The sequence below is a fragment of the Tachysurus vachellii genome, chromosome 4 (assembly GCF_030014155.1).
Source record: "Tachysurus vachellii isolate PV-2020 chromosome 4, HZAU_Pvac_v1, whole genome shotgun sequence".
NCBI classification, from domain to species: Eukaryota; Metazoa; Chordata; class Actinopteri; order Siluriformes; family Bagridae; genus Tachysurus; species Tachysurus vachellii.
The window spans coordinates 9,443,705-9,463,197 of NC_083463.1; the positions used below are offsets into that span (position 1 = coordinate 9,443,705).

At 39.8% G+C, this 19,493-nt stretch overlaps 2 protein-coding genes across 4 annotated transcripts in view; one reads left to right on the forward strand and one right to left on the reverse strand.

The window, feature by feature from the left end:
- The window catches only part of raver2 (ribonucleoprotein, PTB-binding 2), a 90,866-nt gene extending 72,891 nt beyond the window's left edge, over positions 1-17,975 (forward strand). For 2 of the 3 annotated variants that reach the window (XM_060867600.1, XM_060867601.1), the window contains exons 10-15: positions 330-441; positions 2,072-2,214; positions 7,954-8,055; positions 9,004-9,126; positions 10,558-10,755; positions 11,799-17,975. In XM_060867600.1, the coding sequence (XP_060723583.1) occupies positions 330-441; positions 2,072-2,214; positions 7,954-8,055; positions 9,004-9,126; positions 10,558-10,755; positions 11,799-11,930 (810 nt within the window). In that variant the 3' untranslated portion in view covers positions 11,931-17,975. The remainder of the gene's footprint in view (positions 1-329; positions 442-2,071; positions 2,215-7,953; positions 8,056-9,003; positions 9,127-10,557; positions 10,756-11,798) is intronic. The other variant, XR_009648341.1, reaches the window with a different exon arrangement.
- jak1 (Janus kinase 1) overlaps positions 17,773-19,493 on the reverse strand; it is a 39,411-nt gene continuing 37,690 nt past the window's right edge. Inside the window, exon 24 of the mRNA XM_060867599.1 lies at positions 17,773-18,678. Within this exon, the coding sequence (XP_060723582.1) occupies positions 18,574-18,678 (105 nt within the window). The 3' untranslated portion in view covers positions 17,773-18,573. The remainder of the gene's footprint in view (positions 18,679-19,493) is intronic.

Consider the following 19,493-nt stretch of genomic DNA (forward strand, 5'->3'; position numbering starts at 1 on the left):
TCACCCAGGGCCTTGGGAGACCCTACCAGGGGCAAAAAGCCCCAGACAACATAGCTCCTAGGATCATTCAGGCACGCAAACCCCTCCACCACAATAAGGTGGAGGTTCAAGGAGGGGCAGTGTAAATGTAAAAAAAAAAAAAAAAAAGTTTTTCTTTTTTTTTTTTTTTTTTTTTTTTTTACAGTGTAAATGTAAAAAAAAAAAATGAATATGAAATAAATTTTATTTTTTATTTTAACTTTCTTAACACAAAAGGATTATGATTCACTAACTAGGGTGTGTGTGTGTTTGTGTGTGTGTGTGTTTGTTTGTTCTTCCTGTTTGTGCAGACACAAACCAGCTGCCAGATGTCTCTGCTGGGAGAGCCGCCTAAGGAGGTAAAATTGCCCTCCAACCCTTACCTAAACATGGCCAGTGTATTACCTGGAGTGGTGCTGCAAGGTATAAACACACACATACACACATATACACACACACATGCACACACTGAATTTCTGTGTTTAGCTCCAGACAACAATAGCTTTACAGAATCCTGGTATCATTTCTATCATTCTATCAATGTTTTTCTCTCTCTTCTTCTGAGAAAATGTTATCCCTCGGCATCTTAAGGATGGTCTGATCATTTTATTCCTGTCTGGAAAAACATCTCTGTTCACAAAGCAATCCCAAAGGGCCATATTCACTCATGAGTAATGTGTGGATATACTAAAATACTGAAATTGCATGCTTCAGTGTTCAGACCTCTGATGGAACTGCAAGGTTTAAGCGCTGCTTGGACCCTCTTCATTTACCCTGAAATCTGCTGAAAACAGAATTGAATTTATTCTTTTTTTTTTTTTTTTTACTTGCAATATAACCAATAAAATAAAAACTAAACTAAAATATTTCTCATCACAATGACCAGATTATGATTAGATAAAATATATATATATATATATATATATATATACATATATATATATATATATATATATATATATATATATATATATAATGTTTGTTATCTTCAGATTCCTACATTGTATGTCTTTCTCTTTTATGTTACGTTACATTACAATTGACAGTATGGACACTATTTGTACTCAAATTCCTTAAATAATCCTTATGTGACTTCGGTAAAATTAGCCCCTCTACACAGAGAAAACTTAGATATTGACATATTCTTTATTTTAAGTTGCCAGCTCTGATTACAGTCAAAAATGAAACCCACTGAAATAAAATGTTCATAGAGGGTTGTATCTCCTCATATCCTCACTATTTTCCCAGATAGACTATTAAAGGGGAAATGAACATACAGACATAATGATGACAGGAATACTGCACGGTAGACATAATTATTTGACCAGAAATGAGCTGTAAAAATGAATTAAACGACAAAAAAAAAGAAAAAATCATGTAGCTTCTTCTTGCTTGTTCTTTTCTTCTATTGTGAATCTCAGTGTTTTATAGGGAGTTTTTGAAATCATGTGATTATAATTTGAAATTTTCTCTATTACACATGCTTATACTCTACTTAAACTACACACTGAATAATTCCTTATGGGTCAAAAGCTCCTAATTACAGTCTTCCTTTAACACCTCACTGCATTTCCCTCATAGGGACACATACCATTGTATTTAGGTCTCCTGAGAATCGTGAAAACTGTGCACATGAAGGAATGAACACACACACAGGCACACACACACAGTCTTTGAGTTGTATGTAGCCCTGAGCCAGCTCTGTATTTCAGACGGGTGTTATAGAAAAGAATCTCAGTGATCCCCAGCCAGACAGTTTCAGCTTTATTCTGTCCCAACTCCAGACACACCTGAGTACTCCTGATTCTCCAGGCTTGATTATGTGCTATAGGTGTGTATAAACCTGGAGCAGAATAAATATGTGGACTGACAAGAAGCCCTGGTGACTTGACTGAGAGGCTTATGGTTCATAATTGTCCTGTCAAAAGGCTCCATGCTCAAGGCTATGTTTCCTGCCATGGTGCCAACTGCTGTGATGATAGGTGACGTGTTGTGGGTGTAGTAGAGATGTTTTTAATCCTTGGTTTTTCTGTCTGTGTGTCTGTGTGTTTAGCTCCCTGTAGTGGCAGCAGTAAAGGCCACCCAGTCAGTGGGTCCTATAGCTCGGTTCTTCCTCCTGCTTCCCTCCCAACCACCCAGTACAGCACAGAGTGCACCGCCTCAGATTACAACCAGTACACTCAGCAATACTCACAGGTAACTATTACACAACTAACACACACGTTCACACGGACCAGTACACTCAGCAATACTCACAGGTAACTATTACACTACTAACACACACGTTCACACGGACCAGTACACTCAGCAATACTCACAGGTAACTATTACACTCCTAACACACACGTTCACACGGACCAGTACACTCAGCAATACTCACAGGTAACTATTACACTCCTAACACACACGTTCACACGGACCAGTACACTCAGCAATACTCACAGGTAACTATTACACTCCTAACACACACGTTCACACGGACCAGTACACTCAGCAATACTCACAGGTAACTATTACACTCCTAACACACACGTTCACACGGACCAGTACACTCAGCAATACTCACAGGTAACTATTACACTCCTAACACACACGTTCACACAGTCCAGTACACTCAGCAATACTCACAGGTAACTATTACACTCCTAACACACACGTTCACACAGCCCAGTACACTCAGCAATACTCACACGAAACTATTACACTCATAACACACACGTTCACACGGACCAGTACATTCAGCAATACTCACAGGTAACTATTACACTCCTAACACACATGTTCACACGGCCCAGTACACTCAGCAATACTCACAGGTAACTATTACACTCATAACACACACGTTCACACGGACCAGTACACTCAGCAATACTCACAGGTAACTATTACACAACTAACACACACGTTCACACGGACCAGTACACTCAGCAATACTCACAGGTAACTATTACACTCCTAACACACACGTTCACATGGCCCAGTACACTCAGCAATACTCACAGGTAACTATTACACTCCTAACACACACGTTCACACGGACCAGTACACTCAGCAATACTCACAGGTAACTATTACACTCCTAACACACACGTTCACACGGACCAGTACACTCAGCAATACTCACAGGTAACTATTACACTCCTAACACACACTTTTAGCACCTTTTAGCACTTTAGCACCTTTTTAAATAATGGACAAAAACACTTATATAAAATAAAGATGATGCACTATAGTTTGTGTACTTGTGAACAAAGACCTCCTTACAAGAAAAAACCCAAACTCTCAGTGTTAAATATAGTGGTGGCTCCAGGGGCTGTTGTGATGATTAATGGCACCATGGATTCCACAAAACACAAAACACACGTCAAAAACACAATCTGCAATGTTCAGCAATGACTTAGAACGGGGTAGTTTTTCCTCATGATACGACATAAACACCAAGGAAAGATCAATGGTCAAGAGCTTCGGTTAATGTTCACATCAAACCTTAGAATGGGTAAATTGTTATCCCAGTGATGGCATGATTGTGGTAGCGCTTTTAAGAACTCCTGGGATTTTTATGCATCTTTAGGGATCACACAGTGAAACATTCAGAGAGTGGGTTACCTCGACTAGTCCAATTATTTCCAGCTTTTCTCTCTAGCCTTAGGTTCCTTTTTGGCCTGATAGGTATAGAACATGATGTAGTCTTTTGCTGTAGTCCATCTGCCCCAAGGTCTGATCTGTTGTATGTTATGAAATACGTTTCTGTCTAACACAGGACAGCATCAATAACCATGTCATGGTCTAAGTCACTGAGATCGCATTTACTGTCCATTCTGTTCGATGTGAATCCTAACTGAAGCTTTTAACCTGTAGCTGCATGATTTTATTCATTGCGTTCCTGCCATGCGATTGGCCGAAGATGAATGAGCAGGGGACCAGGTGTTCCTTTTAAAGTGGCCGGGGAACGTATTTTTGTTTACAGCTTTGTTTATTGTACCGCAGTTTTTACAAACCTGTAATTTCACCAAACTCTAAGACCAGGAAGCATCAGCTGTCCTAAATGCCAGGACCAAAATAAACCCATGAATATCTGAGCAGTTGTGGTGATGAGGAGCATGGGGTACTGGTGTAAAATAAAATCAGCCGAGCTTTGATGCGTCATTTAAATGTCATACACCATTCTATTTATCTCTCTTTCTCTTTATCACTCTCCTTGTGCACCGTGAATATTTTCTGTCGGATATTAAAGGTGACAGAAGGGGCCGGAGGGGGTGGCGCAGACCCAGAGGAAAATGAAAAGGGAACTGATGGTAACTCAGTCAGAGAGATCACAGCAGAATAAAAATGAGATAAAATAGCATTAATAAGACTTTGAATGAAGGGGTTGAGCTCTTCTCTCATTTACACAGGTACAAGTAGGACAGTTTGACACTCGCCATTACTGCACATCTCTCTCTTTCTTTGTTTTTGTTTTTTTCAGCTCTAGACTGGGGCATTGGCATAAATATTGTATTCTTAAATCTGCATTGATCTTTCTTTCTTTCTTTGTTTCTTTCTTTCTTTGTTTCTTTCTTTCCTGTCTGTCTGTCTCACTGTCTGTCTTCCCATCCATCCGAAAACCCATCCATCCATCCATCCATCCATCCATCCATCCATCCATCCATCCACTTACTATCTATCTATCTATCTATCTATCTATCTATCTATCTATCTATCTATCTATCTATCTATCTATCTATCTATCTATCTATCTATCTATTTCTTGCTGTCTACCTTCCCATCCATCCATCCTCTTGCTTTCTCTTTGTTTTTGTTCTTTTCAGCTCCAGATTGGTGCACTGGCATTAATATTGCATCTATCTATCTGTCTGTCTGTCTCTCTTTTTATCTATCCATCATCTATCTGCAGGTGTAATTTAGAAATGTTGTATTATTGTTTTCAGCTACTTTTCTCATTTGCACATTTGCTCTGCTACTTTCATGGACTTAAATGAATAAGTGTGTGCAGAAGTGGGCGAAGTAGGTGAAGTGAGTGAAGTGGTGTAACACTGGATTCTCAAACTCGCTTTACACTCAATTCTAACTGATCAGTTCATTTGCAGATGGTTAATTTTCCTCTAACAGCAGCTCTAGCTGCGGTTCAAATCGCAGGTTCATTTTAATGTGTGCTTTCTGATAAATCGTTGTTCCTATAGGAACAAATTTAAAGTAACTTGTACGACAGACACACCACATAATAGTAGAAGAAGAAAAGCTTAATCCCTTAGTTTTCTTAGCATTTTTGGAAGGACATTATGTTGGAAGGGCATTTTTTGGAGAGCAAGCTTCAGCACAGTCAGAGGTGCAGCTGTTCCTCTGAATTTTTAATCTTAAATGCCTTTAAATCTTCTTAAATTCAAGAAAGAGAACAAAAAAGAGAGAGAGACATGTTAGGGAATAGCATATACATATAAATAAATAATGAAAATACAGCAGGAACTTACTTGTTTCATGGACATTCTGCAATTATTAAATTACTATGAGATAAAAAAGTGTGACATTTAATAAAATTCAAAATGTAATCATTGGGAAATTGCTGTGGTTTAAGAGGAACAAAACCCTTCAGCATCTGCAGTTATTGTAAAATAATTATTTCAGTAATTCACCTTTTATTCATTTGGACAGCATGCCAGCTAAATCCCTCATGTTTGACTGCTAACAGGGAATCAGACAGTTGATACATCATTACACACTAAACATGTATTTAATGGTGTAAATAAAATGTCTATCGAAACAACACAATCAGAATTTGAAACCCTGAATGTGTTTAGCATCAGAGGTGAGAAATGACTTGACACAAGCAGTTCACACGTTAGTAAGCATGCTAAGTCATTTCAAATATCTTGTATAGTAAGTATAGTAATCTCCCCCAGCTCGTTATGCCCCACTTTCCAGTACTGAAGGAATATTTCTTTTTCTTTCTTTTTTTTTGGAATGACTACAAAATCTGAAGGATTCTTTCTGTTGTTTCCCCTCACCATGATATATTATTCTTTTTTTAATATTGGCCACAAGCTACTTTTCCCATTTGCACATTTGCTCTGCTACTTTCATGGACTTCAATGAATAAGTGTGTGCTATAGTGGGTGAAGTGGTAAAGTGAGTGAAGTGGTGTAACTCTGGATTTGATATTAAAAATCTGCTGTTGAGGGGGGATTTGGTCCAAGAATTTGCATTATTGCACAAACACATTGTTCTTATGTGTGTGTTATACCACAACATTATTGACTTGAATTACAGGGAAGTGGTAGCTCAGTGTGTTGGACTAGTGAGGTCAAATCCCAGGTACATCAAGCTTACACTGTTGGGCCCCTTAGCAAGGCCCTTAACCCTTAATTGCTCAGCTGTATAAATGAGATAAATGTAAGTTGCTATGGATAAGGGTGCCGTAAATGTAAATGTATTGAATTATCGATTCCAAACAGATAATTCTTTAACTTTCTCCCTCTGAAGTTTTCTTCCTTTTGTTTAAGAGTTCAGTGTGCAAATATCCTTGACTAAAGAGTTTGTGGAAGCGTTGCTTAAGTGTTTTTCTTAAACGTTTGTCATATATGTGAAGTAAGCAAGTTTCTCTGTAGAGCTGTCGCTGGTTATCACACACTACAGGTGAAGTAAATGGAGATTAGGGTGAGAGATGCTGCAGAATTTCTTGAACATTACTGCAAGAGAATTTATTGCAAATTTCACACATAAAGCATCTCTCTCTCTCTCTCTCTCTCTCTCTCTCACTCTCTCTCTCACTCTCTCTCTCTCTCTCTATCTTACACACACATGCACACGCACACCTACGTTTTGGCTGTGGTTTGAAAGGATAAGGGCATTTAGGTGGATTAACTGGCTTTGAATCCTTCATCTTTCTGAAAGTGCACCTCTGAGTGAGAGAGCAAATGTGCTAGAGGAAGAAGAGAAAAGGAGGACAGGGACGGGAGGAGGGGAGGTTTGGCATCGAGTCGTTTGTCCCATCTGGTCCCTCACTACTCCCCCGCACTGTACAGCTCGAGTGAAAAGAGACAGAAAGCTTTCACACTGGATGAAGACTGAAAGAGCGAGAGAAAACAGCAACCAGGGGAAGTCAGAAAGACTAGTGACGGTTAGAGGAGAGAAAGAAAAGAATGAATCAGTGCATGACAGAGGTGATAAAACACAACCAGACAGCTCTCAGGTTTTATGGCCATCAAACATTTAAACATTAAACCAGCAATTTTGTTAAGCTGTTACTCAAAAATATTGGGGCTGAGATTTAGTTAGACAGGGAGAAAAATGTGTAAGAAATCCATAAATTAAAACTAATAAGATTAGACGAAAAAAAGGTCAGAGGGCACGATGGCTTAGTGGTTAGTGTTTGCATGTTCTCCCCGTGCCTCGGGGGTTTCCTCCGGGTATTCCGGTTTCGTCCCCCGGTCCAAAGACATGCATGGTAGGTTGACATCTCTGGAAAAAATTGTCCCGTGTGTGTGTGTGTGTGTGTGTGTGTGTGTGTGTGTGTGTGTGTGTGTGTGTGTGTGTGCCCTGTGATGGGTTGGCACTCCGTCCAGGGTGAATCCTGCCTTGATGCCCGATGACGCCTGAGCACAGGCTCCCCGTGACCCGAGGTAGTTCGGATAAGCGGTAGAAGATGAATGAATGAATGAATGAAAAAAGGTCTAAGACAAAAGAAATGTCTTGTAAAAGAAATGTGTCTGTGGAAGCTAGTGTGATACTGATACTAAGAAAATACTAAGAAAATTTATCAACATTTGTACACGCGTACAAAGAGAATTATGTCACTGAAACCTGTGTTTAATCTGGTGGCCAGTTTTACTTCAGTTTGGTCACTGAAAAGTAAAGGTTGATAGAAGAAGGCCAGAGATCATGTTGCTGTAAGTGTGTAATGTACCTGATGGCTTCTATTTGTGTGTGTGTGTGTGGTAGGAGGCCATGCAGCAGTGGTATCAACATTATCAGGCACAGGGTTACAGTAACGCTAACCAGGAGACTACGACATCTACTGAGTACAACAAGGAACCAGCTCAGGTGGGCATGTACACACACACACACACACACACACACACACAATCATGGGGGGTCCTGTGGGAGGTGTTGTTTTACTGTAGCATTTCTCATATAAAAACAGTCAAATAGCATCATAGAAAATAATAGTTCCCATCAAGTAAAACATTTTCACACACACACATTCTGGGATTTTTTTGTTCTCAGTTATACTGTAGCTACAACCATCTTAGTGTTAAAGAGAAAATATTAACCCACCTGATGAAAATGATCTCATATTTTGATTCCCAGGTAGAAATGTCCACACACACACACACACACACACACACACACACACACACACACACACACACACACACACACAGAGTTCTGTCATATTCTCAATTGAAGTCATGTTTCTAATAACAGAGAGAGTGTGTGATATGAATATTCTCTAAACACATTGCCTGTGAACTCACACTTGTGTGAGAAGTTCTTCCACTTCAGCTGGTCTTTGGGACAATGTTCTTGAAATGTTGGGCTTAGGCTGTAATTCTGTACAAGGAGTTTAGTGGTGTGTGTGTGCGTGTGTGTGTGTGTGTGTGTGTGTGTGTGTGTGTGTGCGCGTGTGTGTGTGTGTGTGTGTGGACTTCTCCCTCTTGTAACAGCAGCTATGGATGTACCAAGCCATTAGGGGAATGCAGTCTCTTTTTTCAACAAGCAAATACTGATCTCTCTCTCTCTCTCTCTCTCTCTCTCTCTCTCTCTCTCTCTCTCTCTCTCTCTCTCTTTTTTTTCACCAAGCAAATACTGATTTCTCTCTCTCTCTCTCTCTCTCTCTCTCTCTCTCTCTCTTTTTTTCACCAAGCAAATACTGATTTCTCTCTCTCTCTCTCTCTCTTTCTCTTTTTACACCAAGCAAATACTGATTTCCCTCTCTCTCTCTCCCCCTCTCCCTCTCTCTCCCTATCTCTCTCTCTCTCTATCGCTCAGGCTGTGGTCACATCTTCATATGGAGACTACACTTCTTACATGCAGGCTGTCACTCAGTACTACTCTCAAACTCAGATAAGCCAAGCTTCTGCACCTGCCTACCAGCAGAAAGACCTCAGCAAGGTATACACACACACACACACACACACGCACATACACACACTACAGTGTATCCCATCTAGAGCCTAAAGCAAATGTTCCTCACACTAGAAATAAAGTTTGTTCAGATACACAAATGATGGAGGAGGTCAGTCTGTATTCTGTCTGCATCAGTCTGCATCAAAGCTTTAATGAATCCCGTTCCACACATCCAGTGTTGTCCATGAGCTGACAAATAATCACACAGATTAGTCCAGTGGAGTCTCTGAAGTCCAGGAAAACACAATCCAGCATTATCAAAGCTAATAAATATTATTCATTCTTACTTATTATTACTTATGTACAGTCATTAATTCACCCTCAGTAATGTAAAAACAGGCGACTCTATAAAATCGGCTCAGGCGTAACGTGTGCTTGTGTAGAAACAGCTTCAGTACAGTATATATCCAGAATGTACATGTTGACACAGTTAACTTTATATCGGAATAGTTTGTTTATCATAAATAGTTTGAATAGCGATCATAATAGTCTGTGTCCCTGAAGAAGGGCTTTCACATTTAAATGCATTCTCTCACTTCTAATGTTTCGAGATTATTCCTATAAAGAGTTTATGATTATTTGACACCAGTGATCGATGTTGAGATGCCAACTAGCTGGTGGGAAAACGCTGAGGCCGACATTAAAGAAGCAGTTACGTGTTATTTGTGTGTGTGTAATATTTCAGATGTGGTGCATGTTACAATCAGACGCACTTTGCTTAAGGCAGCACTGGGAAAATACTTTTTAAATGTTGAAATCACTTTAAATGAAGTATAGAGTTGAATATTCCAGAATACCATGCTCATGTCTCTCACTGTCTGTCTGTCTGTCTGTCTGTCTGTCTCTCTCTCTCTCTCTCTCTCTCCTACACACTTCCCCTAACATTCTGTCAAATGTCTCTCTCTCTCTCTCTCTCTCTCTCTCTCTCTCTCTCTCTCTCACACACACACACACACACACACACACACACACACACACACACTTTCTGTCTGTCTGTCTCTTTTTCTCTCTCACTTGACTTTCTACCTTCTCACATTCTCTTATATTGCTCTCTCTCTTACTGTCTCTCCCCATCCCTATCCTTCTTGCTAATATTTCTTTGCCCCTTCTCTTCTTTTCTCTCTCTCTCTCTCTCTCTCTCTCTCTCTCTCTCTCTCTCTCTCTCTCTCTCTCCCTGTCTCTCACACACTTCCCCTAACATTCTGTCAAATCTCTCTCTCTCTCTCTCTCTCTCTCTCTCTCTCTCTCTCTCTCTCTCTCTCTCTCTCTCTCTCTCTCTCTCTCCCTCTCTCTCTCTCTCTCTCCCTCTCTCTCTCTCTCTCCTACACACTTCCCCTAACATTCTGTCAAATGTCTCTCTCTCTCTCTCTCTCTCTCTCTCTCTCTCTCTCTCTCTCTCTCTCTCTTTTCTTTCAGGAGCTGGAGGTTGTAAAGCCACCTATGGTTACACCTCTGTCCCTCAATGGCGCTGCCCCACCCATCCTGCCTGCCTACAGTGCCCTGCCAATCATGCCTGGTTTCATCACCCCTACACACGCTCACACACACACACCGAGCGCCGTCACACCCACACACAGTGCTCACAGCGTAACAGACTGGAGTCAGTATTACTATGTAAGTGTGTGCATGCAATATTACTATGTAAGTGTGTGTCAACACCTCTGTACAGATAATGGTCAGGTTTGCAGAGTCAGTGCTGTTAGACAACAGAGAGAAAGAGAGACGTCGTAAAGACACTGAGTGGAGGAAAGAAAGCTGACTAGTTGCTCTGAAACAGGTTCCTAAAAGATCTATATATCTATTTGTGCAGAATTGTGTGTGTGTGTTTGTTTGGCTCTAGCTAGTATGGAGAGTGTTCATCAGATGGAGTGAGAGGAGAAGAGAAAGAGAGAGAAAGATTTGCATGTCTGTCTGTAGTCCTGCAAATATAAACAGTACAGATCAGAATGTGTGTGTATCACTTTCCCTGTCTTTGTTACATTGCCCTTCCCTCCATCTCTCGCTCCCTCTCTATCTCCATCACTCCCTCTATCTCTCTCAATGTCTTCCTCTATCTCCATTGCTTCCCATCTCTCCCTCTATCTCTCTCCATCTCTTCCTCTATCACTTTCTCCATCACTCTCCATCACTTCCTCTATTTCTTTTCATCTCTCTCTCCATCTCTTTCCATCACGCCCTCTATCTCTCTCAGTCTCTCCCTCTCAATCGCTCTCTCCATCTCTCCCGCTATCTCTGTTCATTGCTCTGTCTTGTGCTGTCCATCACTCCCACTATATCTCATTCTCTTACTCTGTCTGTTTCTGTATCTTACACATTATTGAGGTTTTTGATGCAGCAGCATTTGCGTAAAACAGCTGGAAACAGGGAACATTACAGTAAGCAGATTAACGTATTTAAAGATGATGCAGGTTTCAGTCTGCAAGACCGTAAACACCATGTACAAATGTGTATACCTGCAGTTAAACTTTACTTTTTGTGTGTTTGTGTGCATGTTTGGGAGAGTGTGTGTTCTTGGGTGTGATATTTACATATTTAACGCTAGTATTTAAGTTCCAAGTGTCTCTCTCTCTCTCTTTCTCTCTCTCTCTTTCTCTCTCTCTGTCTCTCTCTCTCTCTCTCTCTCTCTCTCTCTCTGTCTCTCTCTCTCTCTATCATAGACTCGAGGGCAGAAGAGAGAATATCCAACCCTGGCAGTACAGGAAGTGACAACAGAGGGGCCTTACGTAGGCCAGCACTCACAGGGACTGGGTGGCCAATATGCTGACTATTTCAAAAAGAAGAGGATTTAGAACACCACACACACACACACACACACACACACACACACACACACACACACACACACACACACACACAGTGTGTTCACACACAGTTAATTCCACAGTGTTTTTGTAGTGCATTGCTGTTGTCCAGTCAAAGCCTTAACTCTGCACTCTGTGTGTAAGAGTGCTGACGTTTAACGTTTGTCAGCATCAAAGGTCTGGATGTTTTCAGTCCTGTTTTAATCTGGGCTGCAGACCAGGCGCCTTTTTTGTAACATGCACACACACAAAACACTAACACACACCATGGCCGCTGTGCTTTAATAATAGTGTAATATTAGTGACTCCTTTGAACTCCTGAGTGAAAAAGTTGTGTGTGTGTGTGTGTGTGTGTGTGTGCGTGCAAGAGGTTAAGGGCTGAATAAGACAGAGCAGTCCTCAGAGAAGTCGCCTTTCTACTGTAAGTGGATGTTGCTTAAACAGTTAGACATGTTTGGTACAGATGTACAAATGTAATCTATTGTAAATATTTCTGTTCTGGTAAACAAAAGGGCCAAAAAGTCACAAAAACACATGGCTCTGCTTGGGTCAAAGACTAAATGTGTGGGCTGTTCTGTTTTCTAGAATTTATTTATATACTGAAATACCTATTAATAGCACAGTGTCCACTCTTACAGTTACTTGCAAAAGTTTGGGCACCCCTCACCAAATTAATATGCTCTTCAGCAAAGTGAACTCAAATCTGCAAATGTAAATGCACAGTTAATTTACATTTGATTATTTTAAAATCCACATTAACAATAATAGTTATAGTTGCATGTGTAAAGTTTTGGAGACTTTACTAAGTCAGTACTTAGTAACATCCGCTTTTGCTTGTAGACAGTTTTCATTGTCAGCTAAAAGTCTTTCTGTCCTTGTTTCTTCTTGTATAGGAACTGTCTTGCAGAGCTCTTCTACTTTATATATTTATGATGTTTTTGAGTCCATGTTGCTCGAAGAGCATGCTTAAGAAATAAACCCAGAGAATTTTCGCAATCTAAGCGACCGTCAGGTTCGTTCCAAAAGCTTCAACATACATTTCTTTATGTATTTCATGGTGGATTTTGAGTTAAATTTTGGATCATTCTTCCAGACTTTGTTGTTATTTACTGGACATCATCTTCCATCCAGCTGTGTAATGTTTCCTGTGACCCACCTCAGTGCTTAACAACTGACAAGCTCTTCATTTTTCCATATACAATTCATTTAATTGTAATTGTGGTCAAATGGGGGGGCACGGTGGCTTAGTGGTTAGCACGTTCGCCTCACACCTCCAGGGTCGGGGTTCGATTCCCGCCTCCACCTTGTGTGTGTGGAGTTTGCATGTTCTCCCCGTGCCTCGGGGGTTTCCTCCGGGTACTCCGGTTTCCTCCCCCGGTCCAAAGACATGCATGGTAGGTTGATTGGCATCTCTGGAAAATTGTCCCTAGTGTGTGAGTGTGTGAGTGAATGAGAGTGTGTGTGTGTGCCCTGCGATGGGTTGGCACTCCATCCAGGGTGTATCCTGCCTTGATGCCCGATGACGCCTGAGATAGGCACAGGCTCCCCGTGACCCGAGGTAGTTTGGATAAGCAGTAGAAGATGAATGAATGAATGAATGAATGTGGTCAAATGACAAAATTTTCCTTCAATTTTTTTTTTCTTATCTCTTATCTAGGTTCATTTGCATAATTTACATACATAATAGTTCCGTATTCTGAAGACTCTTCCATGCAGATCATGTTTGTATAAGTCATGTTGCAGAGTAGAATGATACACCACCTCTCCCCTCTTTGCTCAGCCTTTCTACACGTCCTTAATGTCATTTAGTGCCTTTCTTCCCAGCATATGGGCAACTCTATCTAAAAGCTGTCTTCTTCTAACAGATCTTGCCTTGACTTTCCCTTAACTGCCATTGCATTGCATATGGACATCCCAGACAGTGGGACTTTGAGCTGGATCTTTTTATATAGACATCAATTAGGTTTATTTTTATCAGATCTGAGTCAGCAGCTTGGAGCCTGTGGTTGTTTAGATTTAGCAAAAGGTTCGAAGAATTGAAGAGAATTTATTACACACTGGATTTGTATTTGAATTAAGATCCACAAGTCTGCTAACGATTTCATTAAGTTCTCAGACTTTACAAGTGGGAAGTGAAAATTGGTTGAAATAGTTTGTGAAGCGCTCGTTTTTCTTTACACTGCACTTCAAAATTCAAAAAAATGTGTGATTTGGTCAGGGACACCCAAACTTTCTCATCCAACTGTATTCTTATGTTGTTTATTAAAGTACATATTACAGTAAGAATAATGTTTTAAATACAAAATTGTTATTCAGTCTTGTGGTAAAGTTAAATAAATAAATAAACAAACATAAAAAGCCATAATTAAAGTCCAAATTGATCGCTTCTCATTTTTGACCCAATCACCTGGACTAGTGCTTGCTTACAAAAATGTGTGTGTGTCACTGTACATATTGCTGTAAATGTAGGGAAAATCAGCCATTTTACTAAGGAGCCTTAATACAGGCTGAGCTCACATTCGAGCAGAAAACTAAAAAACACAGCCTCCACATGGGCCGTGACCCAGGGTAAAGGCAATAACGTGTAGGATATTTCTGTTGAGGTGTGTGTGTGTGTGTGTGTGTGTGTGTGTGCGCGCATGTGTGCATGTACATATGTACACTCTGCTCTCTGCAGTCTCCAGTTCCAGGGTGGACATTTGTTTTTCCCACTAAAACATACATTTTTACTTGCCATTCTTTTATACAGCAATAGTAATATTGCTCATAGTACAAGTTGTAATAAAGATGTGATGCTGCTGGGTGTGTTTGTGTGTGTGTGTGTGGGGGGTAATGGGTATTAGTTAAATAGCTTTGATACAGTGTACTTGCTCTCGTGCTGATACCTTAATGCTGTGTAGAAGGGTGTGTGTGTGTGTTACTGTATCATAGGAGTGTACTAATAACACTGGGGATAAGTGCTTTTCTTAACTGCTCCTTCATGAGGAGAATTGTTTTTGTAAATGATATTTAACCACGTTTGAACGTCTTTAAGCCATAGCGCTTTGTGTGTGTGTGTGTATTGTCTGCTAAAGGCAATGCTCAGAGATGGTTCATCTTTGTTGTTGTGTAGCAGTGAGTGTACAGGCTTCTCCTGCTTCTCATGTTAGGTATAAGGATGTGTGTGTTTTATTTATACTCAGTGATTGTATTGACCAATCCAGTGTCTGCACCCACTCTAGAAGCCATTCTTGTGTGTGTGTGTTAGAGAGAGAGAGAGAGAGAGAGAGAGAGAGAGAGAGAGAGAGAGAGAGAGAGAGAGAGAGGGAGGAAAATGTCCACCCTTTGCATTCAGTAACGTGCTGAGGATGATTACAGATGTTCACCTCGGACAGCACAGAGTTGTGGAGCAGAAGAGTTTTATGAGATTTCTTTTTTCCTCTCCATGTATAGTATCAGTGACATGTAACCCCATTTACACTTGTTTTTTACATTAAGGTTTCCTTAACTAACAATGTTAATTAACATTAACAAACCAAAAAAGTATTAATTCTATATAAAAGTATAGTTTCATACGCTTGATGAAACGTTTACGAAATCCATGTACAGTGGCTAATGTTTGTTCAGTCTGTGACTAATAAATTCACATATATTAGAAAAAAAAAGTCACAGAATATTTACTCTGTTCTCCAGGTGTAAATATTGCTGCTTGATTTATTTAGCCTCAGTTCTGTGTCGTGTGCATTAATGTATTCGTATCGATCATTATGGGCTTCATTTTACTTATTTGACTCTTTTCTAAGTCACCAATACAAACCTTAATGTTACTGATGATGATGATGATGATGGTGGTGTGTTTAAGGTTTGTTCATGTTAACTAATGTGTTAGAAGGAACCTTCCTATAAAGTGGAATCATCAGACTTGAGATCAGTTTTTAAACATTATTCAGTCCAGAGAAACATACTGAATCATTTGGAGGAAAAGGAATCTACAGATTAACACTACACGAGAATTTAAGCTACAGTGCTGCTGAATTCTCAAATCTGATTGGTCAGAATTGGTAGCTTGATTTTCAACAGTGGTTGTGATGCAAATCACAGGTTTATAATTCATGCACTCGTTTCAAAAACAGGATCATTTCTACGGTGTCTATCAATTCCACGATCTGATGATAAATGGATTAGAAACGTGGCGTTATTTAACAAAGCAAGATATTTTTTGTTGCTATTGTTATGCGTTCTGTAAGAAAATATTAACATTTAACACTCTGTAATACTCGGAAAGCTAAGTGAGAATCTTCTCAACGATAAAGGCTTTGATTTTTTTTGTCATCTCGTAGAGAGAGAGAGAGAGAGAAAACGACTGTTCGCAGCTTCTTTAACACAAGCGATAACGGGAACGTTTCGCAACGTTAAAATTAATTATAAATGATTACAAAGTATGATGTATTATTCATTAGAACGCAGAAACTCGTCGTATTCGAAGGCGGACAAATTCAGGACATGCTCTTATCTTCCTGACATGCTTTCTTTCCAACTTCTATATAGCTGCTTGTCCGTTGTGTATTTTCAGTCTTCAGCTCGCTCTCCTGTGCTTAACGTGTTCCTCAGTCTCTCTGACGGCTTTGTCTCCAACCTGAGCACTGCTGATCCCACCTCGGCAGGGATTATAAAAGCACACTTACCTCGTCACACACCTTACTTACCGGTCACTTTGCTGTTCTCGGACACTCCATCTGCTGACAGCACAAAAGTGTGAAGGTTTTATATTCTGCCCCTTAGCGTGAAGTCTAGTTCAGTTTTTTTGAGTCGTAGATGAGGGAATTTCTGCTGTGCCTGTTCATGTTGAATGTAAAGATCATCCCTTTGTATTTCTTATCATTTTGAGAAATCATATTTAACTTGGTAGATACACATCATGTGTAAAAAGCCAGAGTCTAACCCTAGTATGCTTGTGTGTCTTAACCTTAAACGCTGTGTGTGTGTGTGTGTGTGTGTGTGTGTGTGTGCTGGCTTTTGCAATACTAAAATTTCTTCTAGACTTTCATACTACATGTTCACCTGTCTAAGTGCAGGGGTAACACTAAGGCTTGTTTTAGCTGTTTGTTTGTTTGTTTGTTTATTTTTAATGTTTATACTTTTTTCTCAACCAGAATTCTTCAGATTTTGCAATATTTTATATCTAAATTATATTGATATTGCTTTCTGTGAATAAGCTATTTTTAGGGACGGTGGAACTCAAGCATGTCTTTACTTCTCTGTTCTGTAGTACAAAGCTTTTTTTTCCCCTTTTTGGTAGGTTGGAGCTTTATGCGTTCTATGTTTCAAACAGTAGTAAAGAAAAGAAGTTCTTGTATTTATTTGTCTATTTATGTACATTTTTCTTTATTGGATAATATTTGTTTTACTCTGGATAAAAATAGTTTGGTTTTTTTTTTGTTTTTGTTTTTTTAGCATAAAGACCTGTTTTACATTCCGCAATAAAGAGAAGGAGCTGTGCTGCCTGGCTGTCTGTCTGTCTCTCTCTCTGTCTGTCTGTCTGTCTTCCCTGCTGGGTTTCTCTCCCACACTACACCATCTTTCCTTTCACTCGGTGTTACACCGTCTCCTCCGGTGCGTCAGCGTTAACAGAAATGACCAACTGAACATTTACACATAACACATTGTAACAGCAGAAAATAACAATGATACATTTACCCAGGAGTTGAGAAAATAGTTCAGGTACAATGAGAATAATGAGATTACTGAGATCTTTTTTAACAATGCATACTGGCCCAGATATATTTTGTCTTTTAATTTCTGTAGATACAAATTATAAAATGTTCAGGTTCAACCATTTCCATACTTAAAATGTTTTCTTTAGTTAATGTAAGATTTGAATATATTTCTTACTAGATATAATGGAATATGTTGATATTCTGTAATCTCTACCGTCCTCTAGTGCCTACTGTAGGCATTTAATGTCACACAATGCACGGCAAAAAAAATACTGCCTTCCACATTCCAAGAGAAATGTCCTTTTTTCAGTCTTTCATTATTATCGGCTGAAGATAAGATAAAAAATATAATATGAAAACACTGGACCAAGTCCTTTTCCAGAATGTTCTCCTGACTCCGCCCGGCCGAGGGCAGAAGCGTCGTCCTTTTAACCCCGCACAAATCCAGCTTCACAAGCAAATCTGCCTGTGATAAACATGTGGAAAAACTCCTGTCTCATTTCCTGTGGCTTTTCTTTTCTCTCACTGTTCATGTGACATGTGGTGACACTTTAGCAAACATCCTGCACTGCACCGATGACAAATTACATAAACAATAAAAACGCAAATTAAACATAAAATGGCATTTGAAGACAAGGGAAAGTATTCGGCGCAGTCACTGAGGTTTAACACAAAAGATGGCACATAGTTCTATTTGCAAACCCATAGCGTGTGATGTAGGTGCTGCTTCGTGCCCTGTGGTTGACTGATGATGTCACTCTGCGTTAATACCGTGACACACAGGATGTGAGTAAAACAATGAAAACACAGCATGTGAAAAGATGGAGGGAAAAAAAATCAGTGGGAAAAGTCCTGAAGTCTTCTCTGTGTAAAAAGTTCACCGAGGCGACCTCTCGCACTGTGTCTGCTCAGGCAGGGGGAACGTGTAATGATGGTTACATGCCGTCACCGAGTATTTGCTGAAAATCAGAGATGAGGCCTTTGAAGTCGATTCTTTTGTCAGGTGTGCTCTCCCAGCACCTGCTCATTAAAGCGTACACCTAACACAAGACACCTTATAGTTAGTGCGGAAAACATCTGAATAAAATGATCATTAAAGAAACATCTAGAGGGAGTCTGAAAGGTCAAGCAACAATCAGTGTCAAATTACATATGTTGTCAATAATTAACACAAAATGAACTATGTTCAGCTTTACACTGCATCTATATTCTGCTCAGTCAGCTCTATCTATCTATCTATCTATCTATCTATCTATCTATCGATCTATCTATCTATCTATCTATCATATCTACCTTCCTTCCTATCTATCTATCTACCTACCTTCCTTCCTTCTATCTACCTTCCTTCCTTCCTTCCATCTACTTCCTTCCTTCCTTCCTTCCATCTACCTTCCTTCCTTCCATCTACTTCCTTCCTTCCTTCCTTCCATCTACCTTCCTTCCTTCCATCTACCTTCCTTCCTTCCATCTACCTTCCTTCCTTCCTTCCATCTACCTTCCTTCCTTCCTTCCATCTACCTTCCTTCCTTCCAACTACCTTCCTTCCTTCTATCCTTCCATCCAGCCATCCATCTATCTACACCCTATGTTTTTGGGGATTTTGCTGAACATATTTCTGTAAATACTGCACTCAAAATGAGCTGAAATACAAACATATAAATCAATGTGGGTGTTGCTTTATTGTGCCACTTTTATTCGACTGACTTCTAAGTGTTCTAGGTTATTCACACTAAACTAAAAAACTAAATTTTTTGTGTTATTTTAGTAATAAAAACTAAAAACAGTGCAAAGGAACATTATAAATAGTACACTACAAATGACACAGTGCCAGCGGGCTGAAGTAACCTGACAAAAT